The 17,667-nt window shown below is 47.4% G+C and overlaps 2 protein-coding genes across 3 annotated transcripts; both read left to right on the forward strand.

The window, feature by feature from the left end:
- The first annotated feature begins 330 nt into the window (after positions 1–330).
- SERPINF2 (serpin family F member 2) lies at positions 331–6,861 on the forward strand. The gene is made up of 8 exons (XM_036395244.2): positions 331–501; positions 1,185–1,241; positions 2,159–2,564; positions 2,847–2,990; positions 3,145–3,348; positions 4,201–4,343; positions 4,906–5,110; positions 5,808–6,861. Exons 1-8 carry the CDS (start codon positions 448–450, stop codon positions 6,131–6,133), a joined length of 1,539 nt encoding a protein of 512 aa, XP_036251137.1. The 5' UTR covers positions 331–447; the 3' UTR covers positions 6,134–6,861.
- A 3,687-nt stretch (positions 6,862–10,548) lies between these two features.
- SERPINF1 (serpin family F member 1) lies at positions 10,549–17,350 on the forward strand. Of its 2 annotated transcripts, XM_036395242.1 has the most exons (8): positions 10,549–10,627; positions 12,966–13,051; positions 13,414–13,612; positions 13,690–13,845; positions 14,669–14,872; positions 15,650–15,792; positions 16,391–16,601; positions 16,955–17,350. In XM_036395242.1, the coding sequence occupies exons 2-8, from the start codon at positions 12,974–12,976 to the stop codon at positions 17,212–17,214; spliced, it is 1,251 nt and encodes a 416-aa protein (XP_036251135.1). In that variant the 5' UTR covers positions 10,549–10,627; positions 12,966–12,973; the 3' UTR covers positions 17,215–17,350. The 2 variants fall into 2 exon arrangements, with proteins under 2 accessions (XP_036251135.1, XP_036251136.1); XM_036395243.2 differs by lacking the exon at positions 10,549–10,627 and having other exon boundaries at positions 12,936–13,051.
- The last annotated feature ends 317 nt before the right edge of the window (positions 17,351–17,667 follow it).

The raw sequence follows: 17,667 nt of genomic DNA on the forward strand, positions 1-17,667 counted from the left end.
CACCTGCAGGTCAGTGGCCCTTCTCCCAAGAGCCTGGGGCACAGCTGAGGATGCTGTGCCTGTATCCCCGTGGTTTCCATGGGAAAGGAGCAGAAAGGCTCTTGTCTCCTTCCAGAGGCACAGTGTGTGCAGTGCTGATTAGGGAAATACCATTTGCAGTCCAGAGAAACCAGGGCAGCAGGGTCAGACAGGCAGGATCCAAGCCCAGCCTGGCTGTGGCTGCAGCTCCACTGCGGGCCCCTGCTCCTCTCTGATTTCCCTGCCTTGGCACCAGGAGCCCTGTGTTGTTTCTTTGCAGCTTTGTTCATCTCCCCATTGCTTTCCACGAGCTCCTGTGCCAACCTGTTTGGCCAGGTTGATAATTTTCTCCCTGCAGAGCTGAATAAGCTGAGCTTGCAGCTGGAAATAAATAACTCCTCTCTCGGCTGGTCCTTGTGTTCCAGGAAAATGGGGTTCCTCTGGGGGCTGCTCTGCCTGGCTGCTCTGCACAGCCTCCCAAGGGTAAGTTCCTACTCCAGCAAAGAGCAAGGGAACTGTGCTGGCTCCCTGAGCCAGACCATGGGGCAAATACCACCCAGAAAAGCCCTGGAAGGCAGATTGGTGGAGGATACTGCTGGGGGCTTCACCAGCAAGGTTTCTAATCTTTTACCCAGCTCAAATAGTTGTGGATGTTCTTACTTTCATTCAATATTTATAATATTATATATATATATATTCAATATTTATAATATTAGATATAATACTTTCAATATTATTCATATTTCTGTAGAAATTTTTCTTTTGGAACTTGACCTCAACTGTATTTGGTGACCGTGACCTTCAGGAGTTAACAGGAACTTTTTGAAAAGCAGGTTTTTCCTCCTCCCCCCCCCCCCCACTTTTAAATCTGGATTCCTGTCAGAACTGAGATTGCAAAACCCCACTGCTCACTCTCAAAAGGATCCATTATTTTGTGCCAGACTGGCCTGATCCCTTTCTAAACAAATCCAGTGTTTGCAGTGTCTCCAGCTGCTCCTCACTTCCACCTCCCCATGCCAGATCCCACCATCCCTGGGTCTGCATCCCAAAATCCTGCCCATGTGGGGACTGCTGCAGCCAGGACTGCAGTGGGAGCAGGGAAGACACACTCTGGGAATTCAGAGGGACCTGATTTTGGATTTGTGTTGATTTTTTTTCCCCCACAGCTGGCCCATGGCATCGAGCAGCATCGTCTCTTCCTGGACAAGGATGGGAAGCTGAGGGTAAGCACTGACAGGTTCCACCCAAGGGGGCTGAAGTTTTGCTGTGGGATTTGCAGTTTTTTTCCTGAGAAGGGATGAGCCCAGGCAGTGCCAGTGCCATGAGAAAGGTCCATCTTTCTGCAGGCTTTACTCCCAGCTGCTGCCAATGCTGTGTTGGAAGCTCACCTTAAATAGCTGAGCAGAGCACGGAGTTAAAATCAGTATGGTGTGTACAGGGGCTGGCAGGTGGATGATTTAATTTCTGATTGATAAGGAAAGGTGAGGGAAACCACCAGCTGTGAGGATGACAGGGAGAAAGACCAGTAGCTGATCCAACCCATTGAGCCTGGGATGTTTCAGATCATGCAAATGTGAGGACAGTAGTGGCAGTGCTAAAGGCTAAAGCTTAGAAGAGTGGAAAATGAGGGAATTTAGAGAGAACAAGGATGGAATAGAACACACAGGTCAAGAAAACACAGATGCCTGGAGGAGGAATTGAGCCAAACTGGATCAGGGCTGTGACAGCAGCAGAAGGGGTGACCAGTGTGAGGCAGGTGGGCACTGCTGAAATGTGTGAGGGGAATAGATGGAATCAAGGCTGAGGATGATGGATCTGTAAATGCTGAAGGCACAGGACATGTGCTGAGCTGGTGGTGGGTCTTGCCCTCGAGCTTTCCTGAGAGCAAGTAGAGGAGGAACCACTGCCAGACCCTCACTGGGTCCATTTTCACAGGATCCAAGACCTCACTGGGTCCATTTTCACAGGATCCAAGACCTCTTTTCCAAATCATTATCCTCAGGGTTAAAGGGAAACTGAAGCAAAACCAGCACCAGAGCTGAGCAGTCCAGTTTTCTCAGCCCATTTAGGTGAGCACTAAAAGGCCATGAGGGTGTCACTGTGCTCTTGCTCTCCCAGTGCTCTCCTTGTTTCTCCCCAGGACGTGAAAAGCGCTGGAATTGCACAGTCGGATTTGCTGGGAGCCATCCCAGCCCTGCCAGAGGGAAAGATGGTAGAATTTAGTTATGACAGCTTCCAGGAGAGTGATGGACCCATGTCAGAATTCCCCAGCACCCTGCCAGACACGAGGGATGAGTGGAACTCAGATGAAGCCGTGGCTGGGGCTGGGGGCTGCCGTGGGAAGAAATCACCCGAGGAAAATGCCTCTGCTGAAGAGGCTGGAGATAAAAGCTGTGAGATGACTTGGAAGAAGAGCCAGAAGCTGGCAGATGGCTTGATGAGATTCAGCATTGATCTCCTGAGAGAGCTGGAGCTGGAGTCCAACAGAACCAACGTGATCCTGTCCCCCCTGAGCATCGCCCTCGCCTTGTCCCACCTGGCACTGGGTAATTCTCGGTGGCAAAGCCACCATTCCCTGCCCTTCCCATTCCCTCTCCCTGAGCCATGAGCAACCAGATGCAAATGAAATACAGTCCCTTCCACTTATCCTTGCTCCTGCAGCTTTAATTAGGCATGATTACAATTGAAGCTGCCCTCTGAGGCTCCGACTCTCAGATTTCTCCAGCCTCTTTTGTGAGGCACAGCGTGTTTCTAACAAGAGGCAGCCAGAGTAACATCCCTGTTTTCCACTCTGGGGGCATGAGACCTAACAGGAATTTGATTTTTAGGAGCAGCAAATCAGACAGAGAAGCATTTGCTGGAGGTGATGCACCTGGAGTCAGTGCCCTGCCTCCACCAGATGCTGGGCGCCCTTCGCAGGAGGCTCACAGAGTCCACCCTCAGCCTGGGGTCACGTCTGTACCTGCAGAAAGGTGAGGGAGGGGGCTGGACTGGTGCAGGACAAACCTCCCAGTCACAGAGAGTGATGGAAGCACCCTGGAGACATCAATTTCCCCCATTTCCCGCTCTTGGGGAGTGTCATATCACGCTGAGCAAACCTTTTCCATCATTCCTCCCCTTTGCCAGGGTTTGAGGTCAAACAGAAGTTCCTGGAGGATTCAGAGAAATTCTATGGAGCAAAGCCCAAGACCCTTTCTGGGATCAATCAGGATGACCTCATGGCCATAAACAACTGGGTAAAGGATGTAACTCATGGAAAAATTCCCTCCTTCCTCCAGCAGCTCCCTCAGAACACAGTGATGCTCCTGCTCAATGCCATCTATTTCCACGGTGAGCTCCACAGGCCTTCCTCATTTTTTTTCAAGAGGAAATAGTTAGAACTCCAGTTTTCTGCAAGCCCTGTAGCTGAACAGCCTCTCCTCTCCTCGCTTCCTGCTAGGCAATCTGCTTGTTCTTGTGCATCTGCTGTTCCTCTTGCTTAGATTTCTTTACAGTAATAATTCTCGACTGCTTCACATGTGCTAAAAATGTTACTTGACAGCAGAGCCAGGACACAGCAGGTGGGACCTGCAGTATCTTTGCCTCCTGGTTCAGGATCCCAGGCAGTGGCACATCCTGCTCATCTACTCAGTGATCTTAAAGGTCTTTTCTAACCCAAATGATGAACCAGGTCGTTTGCAGCTCTGCACACCCACCACAGAGCTCAGAGGCAGCTTCTGTGGATTCCTCTCTGACTGCAGCACAGTGGTCGGCCACATCTTCCTTTTTTAATTCCCTAAGGGCTGTGCACAGACCAAATACTTCCAGTGTAAATCTACAAACGTTTTACCTTGGTCTTGGAGCAGTGTTTCCCCCTCTGCAGCACAGAAGCAATACTCCCCATTTTTCAAAGCACAAACATAGTTTCTTTTATCTTCATAGCCTTCAGTAGTCTCCCACGCTGAGGCATGCGGATTAATCCGTGTTCTTTTTGTTATTCCATAGTTTCTCTCTGGATGATAAGAGTTTCCTGCTGTTAGGACTCTTCCAGCCTTGGTACTGACTTCTCTTTGCTGTATTTTCATTTCCCTGGTCACTACTGGCCTTGTTAGAGAACTCAAGATAGGAGGAGTGTCAGCTCAGCAGTTTCTGGTTTTCTACTCAAATTTAACTTCATCACTTTCAAAACTTTTATTTTTACAGGGTTTTGGAAGAATAAATTTAATGCAAGCTTCACTGGGCCAGATGTGTTCCACCTTGACAATGAGTTTGTGGTCCCAGTTGAGATGATGAAAGCCCACCAGTACCCCCTGAGCTGGTTTACTCTGGAGTCCCAGGATATTCAGGTAGGGATCTCTCAGGAGTACAGCAATTTTTCACTGGAATTTCCTCTTGCTGTGATATTTTACTAACTGCAAGCATTCCCTCCAAAAAACCAATTTTTTTTAACAGGCATAGCACACACAAATTTAATAATCATTCTTTGTCCTTGCTTCCAGCAAGAATGTTGAAACTTCACTTTTAATCTCTAGGAAAAACCACAAAGACATATTCAGACTAACTGGGGATTAATAGAATTTTAAAGCCCTGAGTTAAAGATAAATGAGGAAATATGGAAAGGAATTCCCTCAGACAATGTGCTGTTGGAGTTTTTCAGAATTCAGAGTGGGGCAAGCTTGTGGCTTGTGCTCAACCTTTACCAGCCAGTGGCTAATACTAAAACCTAAAGCTGTTATTCCAACAAATTCTCCTCTGGAGAAATCAGATCCCTCCTTCTCACCAGGCTGTTTTCATCCCGGAGCAAGAGTGGCCCTGTAGACCAATTAGAAAAAGACTAAATTAAAAGCATCACCTTGTGGACTTCCCTTCCTTTTCCCTGAATCCCTCTCTGGTTGGTTTTATCTCCAGGTGGCCAAGTTTCCCTTTAAGAGCAATGTCAGTTTTGTGGTCATCGTACCAAACCACAGCGCCCGGGACACCTCTCACGTGCTGGAGAACTTCCCTTACAAACAACTGTGCAGGCTTTTCCCCAGAGAGGTGCCCACCACGGTGAAGATCCCCAAAATAAAGTTGGACTACAAGCTGGAACTCAACCAGGTTCTCAGCCAAATGGGTAAGGCCCCTGGCAGGGTTTGCACAGAACAAGATCAATCTGTTCACTGACACCAAAAGCTGCCACCCTTGTTTCTAAAGCTGTGCCTCACAGCTTGCTCCAGAACTCCAAACTCTCCCAGCTCTTCTTCCTCTCCTCCTCCTTACTCCTTGCTTGCCTGGCACCAAATGTTTTGCTCCAACAAGATGATACTACAGAGAATTCACAGCTTCTCACAGTCTTTACAAGTTCTTCCTATTGTAGCCAAGACCAACTTCCCCCGTGCATCAATCTCAGTCTCTTTGTCATTTCATTCAGTGTCCAGGACATGGAAATTGCCATCACAGAAAATGCAGATCACAAAACCTGGAGCTGAAATAAAACACCAGGTGCTGCCTTTGCAGATGAGAATAATTTAAGAGATCACTTTGTTTTGCAAAGAATTGCTTAAAAAATAATCTCTATAGAAAAAAGAATCTCTATAGAAGTGTTTCCAGTCTAGCTAGAAAGAGTCTTCAGACTTGATGCTGCTTTTTAAGGATGACTTCAAGTTCTTACACTACTATTCTTAAACAGGTGGAATTTTGTTTCTCTTGACTGTCAGTTCTCCAGTCCTCCATGGTTGCACATGGAGCAACAGATCAGGGAATTGCTTTCTTCAGACAGCTTTGAGAAAACTCAGAACTCACAGCACCAACTTGGTCTCATTTCTCTGCAGGCCTCCAGGAGCTGTTCATGAGCCCAAATCTCCAGAAGATCACAGAGGAGCCTCTCTTTGTGTCCAGTGTCCAGCACCAGGCCACCCTGGAGCTCAAAGAAGATGGGGTGGAAGCCTCTGCTGCCACCAGTGTCGTGCTGTCACGCTCAGTCTCTGCCTTCAGCCTCGACAGGCCCTTTGTCTTCATCATCTTTGAGGATGAAACAGGGATCCCACTTTTTATTGGCAGTGTCCAGAACCCCAACCCAGATGCTGCTCCCCAGATCCGAGAGTCACAGGATTCGGGTGAAGCCACAGATGCCAACAAGAACCGCGTGCCCAAATAACAGAGGGCACAGCTGAGTGTTCTGGGACTCCTGCCTGACCCTCTGGACCATCTGGGAGAGGCCACAGGGGGCAATTCCTTGCTGCTTTCCTTTCCAGATCCCTAGAGACCAGTCCTGGGATTTTTGAGTTTCTCCAGGCTGAGGCTCCCCTCTGTTGACCTGAAAAGCTTGTTCTGCCTGGATTTCCCTTCCAGGGCTCTCAGTCATGGAAGGGAGACTTTCTTGTCCCCAGACTCTTATTAGAGTCTTCATTAAGATCTTATTAGAGTCCCCTGTAGCCTGGAATCATCATTAGCATCTGGCAGCTTGGACATCAGCCAGGGCTGTCTGAGTGTGGCTCTTCCTTCCGCAGTTCTGGGAACACGAATCCCTCCGTGTTCCTCTGCAAACCATCTGTGCCCACCTAGACAACGACCTCCAGAGCAACTGGACTAGAAACCAGTTGTCTTCTCTAGGATGAGTCACAACCTCTTCCAGGCATGGGTTCTTTTCAAAGATTCCCTTTTCCCACTCCTTGGCTATTTGGATCTGATGTAGGAGGCTCTGCTGTAGGAAACCCCTCCCTCTGGATCCTTCTCTCCAGCCCTTCTTCTAGAGGCTGGGTAATTTTCCCTCTCCAGCCCTCCTTCTAGAGGCTGGGTAATGCTAGATTTTTCAAGGCATGTTTTGTAAAGTGTTTTTTAGTAATTTTTATGTTGGCAGAATAATAAAGAATAAAGCAGAATGTATTTGCTGAAGGTGTTGCATTGAAAGACCCAACAGAGAAAAGGCACAGAAATTTAATAATTGTAAAGATTGGGAGGAAAAAAATCTGGGCATGACAGAAGAAAAGAAAGGAGGGGCTGTGGCAAAGGATCTGGTTTTTGCTACACCTTGTCACAGGGAACAACAGGGGCTGTGAGGTGAAATGGCAAATCTGTAAAGACTCTCCAAGGGCCAAGTCCAACAAGTTTTGGGCATCTCCCCTGGCAAATGTGCAGGGGATGGATGCTCTCTGGGTCAGAGCTGGCTTTGTGAGATGGCAGAATTTCCTGAATTAGGGCATGAGCTCAGTGGCCCAGGGTCAGGAGGGTGTTTGGCCTGTGAGCAGCAATGCAGGGATAAGAAAGGATGTAACAGCCCTTAACCTTTCTCTTGGGTAAAACCTGACAAATGCTGGGATCTGCTCAGAGGGTCAAAGGTGCTGATCTGGCATCTGTTACCTGTGATTTGTTCTTCACTGGGCTACTCCTGGCTCCACAGTATCCATGCTGTGGATGGCTGGCACAGCTTCCAGGGAAAGGAGGAAAGATTTTGACACCTGCAGCTGAATGTCACTGCTTTTGTTCTGGCAAAAGACAATGTCCAGTTACAGCTTCCCTTTGGTCTGAGATGGGTCCTTGTTCCAGTGCAGCAGTGCCCTAAAAATGCCCATGAGGCCCTGGCACAGATTGTCCAGAGAAGCTGCCCCATCCCTGGAAATGTCCAAAGACAGCTTGGAGCAACCGGGGATAATGGAAGGTGTCCCTGCCCATGGCAGGGGGGCTGAAACAAGATGATCTTTAAGGTTCCTTCCAAACTAAACAATTTTATTATTCTATCAAGGAATTTTGGGATTCCTCCACCCAACCAAGCCATTCTACCACTTAAAAATGACGGGCCTAACTCATGAGCACTTCTGTACAAAACAACTCCTGTCCATAGTAATTTCTGCTTCCAAACCCCCTCAGCTGCTGGGTGGAAAGGATGGTGCCGTGTTCTTGCAGAGCAGCAGTTAGAGAGCCCAAGGGCCATCCTTCTGGCAGTGTTTTCCTCTCTTGGGAAGGCTGCCTTCCCTCAAAGGAAGGAGCAGAATGCTTCTGGGAGCCTCCGTCCCTGAATAGTCTGCACCATCTGCTGGCATAAGAGCAGGACTGACTCACTAACCATGAATTATGGGGATGCAGGCAACTTTGGGGAATAAAAAAGTCCTGGCTCCAGCCTCCAATTATGCATTTCTTCCAGTCTAAAAGGGGAAGAATGGCCGAAGATAATGCCTATCCCTCCAACCAATGTCATGACACAAACCCTTCAGAAAGAGGCTGTAATTACAGAGCCCTGCAATTTTAACAAGTAAACCCACAAGAATTCAGCCTTTCTTACTAGAGGGCACAGCTCTAGCCCACAGGGAACATTTTAGCTTATTTATTTATACAGATTCATTCCTAGCATTCAGAAATACCATTCCATGCCTTAGGTAAGTCTTCTTTGGCTACTGTAACCTCCCTGAATGCCACCCTGTTGCACTGCAACCGCTGCAAAATTTGAAGCTCAAGTTTTCCTTTTCACGCCTCTGCCCTCCAGCTCCCGCTTTTATAAAGTTTTTCCCCTTGTTCTCAGTTTCTGAACAGCTTGGTTCTTATTTCCTATTTTCTGTCTTGCTGCCATCACTCCTCCTCCAAGCTATTCTTGTCAAACTATTAATTTCATCTTATTTGACAGTACAGCAGCCCTCCATGACTGTGCTTCGCTCAACAAATTATCAGTTACACCAACCATAAGACTCTTTTTCACTCCACTGACTTTCCAGAAGAGGCAGTTTGTAAAATGCAAAGTAATATTAATGTTTCTGCTCAGGAGTTTCCACTTTGCATTGCTAAAGCTTTCATTTTGACGGAGCTGTATTCTGAAAAGACATGACTAGCACAGGGTGTCTGCTCTATCCATCTGCACCACTGGCTCAGAATATCAAATAAGTCCCAGTTTCTTTCATATTAGATGCATTTTTTTACTTACCTAGAGCAAATTCATATCACCACTACTTCCACAGCAGAGGTGAACCCTGTCAGAGAGCAGACTGAGACCAAACCAGAACAACAGCAAAATGTTTGTATTGATTTAATAAAACTGATTTTGTTAGGTGAGTTTAATGCACCATTTCAGGAACACCCTTCACCTACAGGAATAAAGCTGGCTTTGGTCTGTAATAACATTCTGTGAAACTACCACTCTGATTTAAATGGTTTTAAAAGCAAACCTGTATTTAAACAGATGGATTTTCATTTGAAGATAGAGACAAGACATATAAACTTCTCTAGCGGTCCTTCCATAAAGGGCATTTTATCACCACAAACAAGGTATCACAAAGAGATGAAAACCACCAGAAAACATCTCCACAGCCAACACCCCCATTCCTGGGCTGAGAATGGAAGAATAACCAGTGCAATTTTTTCCCTGCAGATGATTTTGCACAGAGCAAGCTGAGAAGCAGCTGAAAGCAGAGCTTTCGGAAACCCCTCTGGTTAGGAGGGGTGGCCTTTGAAGCCCTGACTAATCTCAGGGCACGCCTGATCTGCTCTCCTGGCTTGCAAAGCCAGCAGTCACTGCACCTCTGAGCCCATCCTTTCCCCTTTGCTGAGGGACTGGATGAGCTCAGTGCTCAGGGCGAGGAGCTCCTCGTTACCTGCTGGCCGTGAGCCCAGAGAGACGTCCCAGCCTGGGGGTTCTGCCATCACTGCCTTTGCAGCATTTCCAAACAGAGAAGCAGCTGGATCTGGTTAGCTACATCGTGTCCAGTGTCCTGCTCCTTCCAGTAACCATGGCTGAGGAAAAAAAAGAATGGCAAGGGTCAAGCAAAACCCACTGTTCCCTGGCTGTATTGCCCAGCTGGCCATTGGTGGCCTTCAGGGGACCTTTCTTCCACTAATCTGGTTTGGGTTGGGTTTTTTACCTCAAATCTATTTTTATCTTTCATCTTCTGCAATATCTAGTTATAATGAGTTTTACAATTTAATACTTGTTTAAAAATACACTCCCTTGATTTAAATGTGCACGGGTGGGTGCTCCCCTTGAGCCTTCTGTGGAAAGTAATAATGGAACTCCTCTGTCCCTTTCCTTTCTCCATATCATTTATCATTCTGAAAGCTTCTACAAGATTCTCTTAATTCATCTTCTTTTTTTAACAAGTCCTTGGCTTTCCAGCCTCTTTCTTTTCAGCCAAAAACTTTAAGCCAGTTAATGATTTCTTGTTAACTATAACTATCACTGGATACAAGCAGTTCCCAGCATCTTAACTGCCTCAAACAACAGAATCCTATTTCCACAGTCTCTCCATTAAATCTTGGACATAAATCTATAAATCCATTAAACACTACCGCATTAACCATACCTCTGAGACAGAAGGAATTCCCTGATGTGACCTGTGGCAGAACTGCAGGGATAAAAGACCTGCTCAAACAGAGCAGGGAGCGTTTGCCTTTCCCACCTGTGCTTTACCCACCAGGCTGCCCTTGGCACGGGCAATTGTTTTGGGGCGAAAAAAGAGTTGGAAAATTGGTGCAATTCAGGGCGAGGGTGGCAGGGGCAGAAAATGGGAGCAGAGCACTTTAAGAGAGCCCTGGGAAGCTGTAACCTGAAGCCTGCCGAAGGCTGGGCTGGGGGAAGCAGCAAAAAGCAGAAGTGGCTGCACCAAACCCGCACTGTCCTCGACTCGCACCCGCTGGGAGCCCTGAGAGCCGCGGCCGAGAGGAGCCCCAGGTAAGGGACAGCCCAGGGACAGCCCAGGGACAGCTCACCTGGGTCACTGCCAGGGGCTGAGGCTGGGCAGCTCTCAGAGGAGCTGGGAAATGGGAAGAATGGCTCTTCTGCAGGTGGGATTCCCACCAAGAGACCTCACCAAGGATGGGGAGCCACCAGCATCGGCTTTGCCCCCGGGGCTGAGCTGTGCTGGGGAACTGGGGTGGGTTTTGCGCCTTTCAAGCAGCTGGGATGATGTTTGTTGTCTGTGATGGTGTGACAGTGAAATCCTCTGGAGCTGGTGGCTGCAGGATGCTCCAGGAGCTGTGGAACAAGCAGAGCGAGCAGCCTGAACTGATGGGTCCTGTTTCACAGCACCTCTAAAGTCAGAAGTGTTTATAAATGATGAGAGAGACTTGTACCACTGTAGGTGGAAAGTAAAATATTTCCTTTGCACCTGCAGGCCTTCACAAATGGACAACTCCCAGACACAAAGTTCCTTCTCAGCTCATTTCTCAAGGTTTTCTTCCTGTGCTTTTTGACTGTAACATCACTCGCTGCTGCTCCTTCTCTTCTGCTTCAAGGCAGCCACAGATTTTAATATCATGCCTGAAACCATCCCACCTCCAATCCAACCAAATTCTTTTCTCTGCATTTCTGGCTGTGTGCTAAGAGAAATACAAATAGAATCCAGATGTTCAGGCCAATTCAAACTCAAAAGGCTTTGTCTTTTTAAAATGGAAATTGCTTTTTGGCTAAGTCTGAGAAATATGAAGCTGGTGACAGTACTGGCAAAAACAATACAATCTGCAAAACCAATCTCTGCTCCCATGCTCCCAGGAGCTCAGTGTAGCTGGAAGCAGAGGTTGTGTTGAGATTATTTTCTTTTTCTTCAGGGAAAAGGTTATGCTCCATGGAAAAGCTTCATCTCTAAGCTGGACTGGGCCAAACCTCTTCCTCTCAGCATGCAGGAGTGCAGCTTGGCACAGGCATCCTCACAGAGCCCTTGCTTAACCTGTCAGACTTAGACTCATGCAGGACTTCTGGCACCTCTCTTCCAGCTGTAAACCTCTGGAATGACAGGAGCAATCCCAGCATCACATCCACTATCACACCACCAGTAAATCCTCTTGATCCACATCTTCTGCACCACAAGCCTCACCCATTCTGCAGCTGGGATGGCAGGAGGTTCCAGGATGCAAGGGCATGGGGGAAAGAGGGTACCACTTCTGTGTTACACTGGCTGAACACAGATGAGAGGTTAAAACCTCCCCTGTGATGCTTTTTTCTCCAAGGGAGAGCTGCCTGCAGAAGAAAAGGCAGGGAAGGGAAGCAGCAAACTGCCTCTCACTCTGCCTGAACGGGGTCTTGAGCTGGGGCTGTTGTGGCCACGTGTATTTCCAGCAGCAGGCGTGTTTTCTTTGTAGCTGGATTTAATCTGAAACACATGTTCTTCCTCTGATTTCTCCAGTTGCCTGGATGACAGGGGTTAGTTAAATACAACCCTCTTCCTTTAATTTCTGGGAATCTATCTAAACATTGCTTCAGACCAGCCTCAGTGGCGTCTGTTCTCGGGGGCAGGACCCTTCGGTAGCTCTGGTTTACCCACAGCAAAGCCCTGGGTTACTCAGTGCCCTTCTGGACCAGACAGATCTGTCTGGAAGGGCCACTCATCCCAGAACTGCAGTGATGAAAAGTGGATTTCACACAAGGAACAGCTTTGGGGAGTTTGGTGCTTTTCTCCCACTTCCATTTAAAATGTTGAATAAGCCAAGCTCTGCCTTTCACTTCTCCAGGTTTCCTTATTGTCTTTTAAGAAACCTCTTCTATTTTACTTCATCAGATTGCAAATAAGAAGCAAAGAATGGACACAGGTACAGGTAGACACAAGAAACAGTAAACTACTGCCTGAGGCAGTTAATTTGTATATCAAAGCAGTACCAGTCAGTGTTGCTTTCTGCCCCATTCAACAGTATGGATTTGGTACCTTTTATTAATGAAGTCTTGAATTTTTCTGAAGCCTGAGACTCAGAAGCAATGATTTGGTGCTTTTCTGGACCTTGGCACTCAGTAACTGCCAGCATCAGTGTGGTTTGGGCCACACACATCTGCTTTTGTGCTCAGGCACACCCACACCGTGTGCTTGCCCAATTTTAAAGTCACTGGGGCCAGTCTGACTGAGTAATTCCAACTAGAGAAGGAAACCTGGCTCAGATCAGGTGTGTGTTTCACAACTGGAAGGACAAGCAGCAGCATCTGTCACTGCAGCTCCTGTCACAGCCAGGTACAGTGAATAGCTGTGGTAGAGATGTATTTACCTGATTGCTCAAACTCTCTCTGTCATATTCTTACTCTGTAGGTCCAGGCATGCAGATTCCAGTGATTCTCCTTTTCCTGGGTCTCTTAACTGTCCCAAGCAGATCTCAGAACTCAGCTACTGAGCAGGTGAGTGGGAGACAATGTGCAGAGAGCAAGGGGGAGAGGTGTGGAGCAGATAATTTAATTTTAGAGATTCTTACTGAAGGATTAAGCACCACCCTTCTATATTACTGGGATTTTATTTAGCAACATAATGAGACTAACTCCTGCTTTACCTGGATAAAACCACAGTAGTTACATCAGGGGATGACCAGGAGGCAGAATTTCAAACTCAGTGCTGCCTTTGGCATTAAAGTAGCTGTTCCTACACCCTCTGTAAGATTAAATCAATATTTTCTGTGAGTCATTGAAGAATATCTGTAGTTGTTTGCCTATGAAGCGTTTACCACACCTGCAAGTCTAACCAAAGCACTCCTTGGACCTGCCAGAACTCTGCCACAGCTGATGGAGCCAATGCTGGTGAGGAAGAGGAAGATCCATTCTACAAGAGCCCTGTGAACAAGCTGGCAGCTGCAGTCTCCAACTTTGGCTACGACCTGTACCGCCAGCAGTCCAGCCGCACAGCCACGGCCAACGTGCTGCTGTCTCCCTTCAGCCTGGCCACTGCACTTTCTGCTCTCTCACTTGGTGAGTCCTTTGCCCCATTTCCACACTCGCCCTCAGGTTTGGCAGCCCTTCCCTCATGTTTTCCTGCTCGTTGGCAGGGGCTGGAGAACGAACCGAGGATGCGATTTCCCGCGCCCTCTTCTACGATCTGCTCAACAAGGCCGAGGTCCACGACACCTACAAGGAGCTCCTGGGCAGTGTGACTGGGCCAGAGAAGAGCATGAAAAGTGCCTCCCGGATCATCTTGGAGAAAAGTAAAAGTCCTTCTTCCCCTCTATGAAATTTTACCTAAAAAGCTGTTGGCAGCAGTTATTTTGGCGTGAGTGTATATATAGAAACACACGGAGTAACACGGCACTAGCAGCTCTGGCTCTGACATCCTGCTGAGCCAGGATGCAGACAGGGCATGGAATGCTCTTGCTGCTCCAGAAAAAGCCTGGAAAGTTTGTGTGCACTTAAATAAAAGACCAGACATGCACACAAAGACATTGGTGACAGAACAGTTAACTCACAGAAGACCTAAAAGAAACTTGCTGATAATTTTGCCTTCACTCCAGGCAGTCTGGCAGGTGTTGCTGGCTTCCAGGAACTACAGATCACATTTTCTATTTGTGATAACACTCAGCCATATTCCTTTGTTTAATTCCTTGCAGAGGTATTTGAAATGTCTGCTTCTGGCATGCAATAAACATCTGCTGAGAATGCTGAGAGCTATCTTTTGGAACCTGCTGGTTCCAAGAATCCAAGAGGTTGAGTAAGCTGTACTCAGAAGGCAGGCTGGGGAAAGAAGAAAGGCTGATGTGGGAATGGCTGTGTCCAAGCCTTCAGTTCTTATCTCCTTTTTTCAGTTTTCAGAAGAGAGTTATCCCATGCTCCAGCATGGGTGGCTGTAGGATTTGGATCGCTTTCCTTAATGTGCTTTCAGATATTCCTCTTCAAAGGAATTTGAGTTTCTGGAAACAAACAGGGCCAGATATTTTATGAGAGACCTGCTGCTGGGCTTTGGATTGCCACCTGCTGCCTGGAGATTGTTTGGATAAGGGAGCTAGCTGCAGCATCCATGTTTTTATTCCCCAGGACTCAGGGCAAGGCCTGGATTTCACAGCCAGCTCGAGAAATCCTACAAGATGAGACCGAGGGCACTGAGTGGCAACACCCAGCTGGACCTGCAAGAAATCAACACCTGGGCCCGACAGCAGACAAAGGGAAGGATCATGAGGTTCATGAAGGACATGCCCACAGATGTCAGCATTCTCCTTGCTGGGGCTGCTTTCTTCAAGGGTAAGAATGTCGGGTGCTTGGACACAGAAAAAGTGCATTAAGCACGTGTTAGAGGAGATGTGAAGGAATGCTCTCACCTCCAGTAAAACAAACAGGCTGTCAAACAGAGAGTGTGAGAAGAAAGTGTTTGAGAATGTTTAGTAAAGAAGGAAAAAAAAATCATACTACCTGAACAAAAATAGTCCTGAGGGAGGAATTATTGCTCTTGGGGAGTTGAATCTTGACCTGTTTGCAGTAAGAATCAGAGAGGGAAGTTTAAGCTCACAAAACTCCATTCAGAGATGGAATATTACCATTTAGGGAAGGAACAGCTTAGAGTGTTCTGAGCCTTCTTACCACTGTAGAAGGAACATTTTGATACTAGAGAGCTGTTCTTAAACATGCTGTAAGCCAGTGTCCTGGAGAATTATTGCTTAGAGACAAGGAGCAAAATAAAGGGTGGGGAGAGAAGCACTTTATATCCATTGACACAACTGTTACCCTTTAAAATAGTTTTGTAATTACATAAGTAGACATCAACTTCCCACTGGCTACTCCACCCATACACTGGCTTGATTATTTATTTGCCATTTAGCCAATTCTCAGATGAAAAGGAGGGGCCAAGGATGGCAGTAAATCAGTAGCTCCAATCAGTCTATTTCTATCCCTGTTATGCCTCAGCTCCTTAATGCACAAATACTGCATATTAAAGCACAAGATTATTCAGCCACAGGCACAAGCCTGGTTTCATATGCTGTTATTCCAGAAAAATCCTCCATTTTCTCTCTTATAAAACAGGGACATGGAAAACCAAGTTTGACACCAAGAAGACTGCCCTGAAGGACTTCCACCTGGATGAGGACAGGACTGTGAAGGTGTCCATGATGTCAGACCCCAAAGCCATCCTGAGATATGGTTTTGACTCAGAACTCAACTGCAAGGTCAGACAGCAAATATTGCCTAAGATCTCCTAAACCTACTGAGGAGCAGGTTCAGCTACACCTGCCTGTTAACCCACCCCAGCCTTGCTCCTCCCATCAGCTGCTTTTGCAACCTCTATTTTGAAAGGCAGTGTGTTGACTCTTAGGATATCCTGCTTCTACCCAAGCTATGTCACAAGCAATCCAAAATATAAATTATGCCCAGGTCCTACCAGCCTGTATTGCTTGAATTAAAGTTGGGCAAGAAGGGCAGGGCACACCTCTCAAAACTTTTCCATCTCTACCTCTTTCAACTAATCTTTCCTTGGAGCTTGAGTTCAAAGGTGTTCAAGTGAGAATTCCCCAAAGCAATGCTACAGGTAAGGGAGCACTTCCATAGCAGGAAGAGTGCAGCAAGGATGGATAAAAGCCTGGGGAAAAAGCCAGAAGTGTCAGGAAGCATCATGTCAGATAAAAGCAAACAGGGAAAAAGATCAAATGGTCACTGAAAAGGTTGAGATTTCAGCCTGAGAATCAGGCCACTGCTTGGTACAGGATGGGTAAAACTTTATTATTGATGTGACCCTTTCTTATCTCTCTCTTATTTCTGGCCTTGCAGATTGCCCAGCTGCCCCTGACAGAGGGAATCAGTGCCATGTTCTTCCTGCCCACGAAGGTGACCCAGAACATGACTCTGATTGAGGAAAGCCTCACTTCTGAGTTTGTCCACGATGTGGACAAAGAGCTGAAGACAGTCCATGCTGTGCTGAGCCTGCCCAAACTAAAGCTGAACCACGAAGAGGCACTTGGCAGCACAATAAAGGAGACAAGTATGTGCATCACACCCTCCTTGCAGGACTCCAGGCAGTGGTCTAGTTGCTTCCTGCTCTCAGATTATGAAGCTGGTGGGTTGTTAGCTATGGTTGTGGAGATCTCACCAGCAACCAAATCACCTTCATCCAGGACTTGTCAGCTTTCTATCACATCCCTCCACCAAGCTCGTGCAGTGCTGCTGAGATTGTGGGTGAAGCTCAGTACAAGCAGATGGAAGCTGCTCCTCCCTGTTCCCCCAAAAACCTCTGCCCAAGCAGCTCCCTGCCCTCGTGGATCACACGTGAGCAGTGCTGCTCCCCCTTCTGCAATCCATGCCCCCAGCTAATGGAACTTTCTCTCTTTTCTCCAGGGCTCCAATCACTTTTCACATCACCTGATTTCTCCAAGATTTCTGCCAAACCTCTGAGATTATCCCATGTGCAACACAAGGCAATGCTGGAGCTTAGTGAGGATGGGGAAAGATCCACACCAAACCCTGGGGCCACTGCTGCTCGTCTGACCTTCCCCATAGAATACCACGTGGACAGACCCTTCCTTCTTGTACTGAGGGATGACACCACTGGAACCCTCCTCTTCATTGGCAAGATCCTGGATCCCAGGGGTGTTTAGATCCCTTCACAATAATCTGCAATGGTAAGGGTGATATTGGGAGGGATACTGGCTCCCTGCTCTGCTGCACAAAGACACAACTTGCAAACCTTATGCCTTCATGCTGCAATAAAAGAGCTTTTGCTATTAAAACTGAGCAAGCCCAAGTATTCTCCCTTGAAAGGTTATCTGCCTACACTCCCAGTTTCCCCAGAGGAGGAATGCAGTGCTGTGTCCTGAAAGCAAACATTATGTGGTGTGTGCTGCACTGTTCCCCATCCTGCTTTCCAACCTGACACCAGCTGTTGATTCTGAGTCCCTCATCACTGACAGACCTGTGCTGGAGCCCTCCAAGCTCTGCAGTGCCCCCTTTTACAGACTGTAAGTTTGCACTTCCCAGGCTGTTGCCTCACGCCTTCCAACCATTTCCATTTGACACTGGCAAGAAGGAAAGTGCCTCACAGTATTAAAAAT

This window comes from Molothrus ater, chromosome 21 (genome assembly GCF_012460135.2).
Source record: "Molothrus ater isolate BHLD 08-10-18 breed brown headed cowbird chromosome 21, BPBGC_Mater_1.1, whole genome shotgun sequence".
Lineage (NCBI taxonomy): Eukaryota > Metazoa > Chordata > Aves > Passeriformes > Icteridae > Molothrus > Molothrus ater.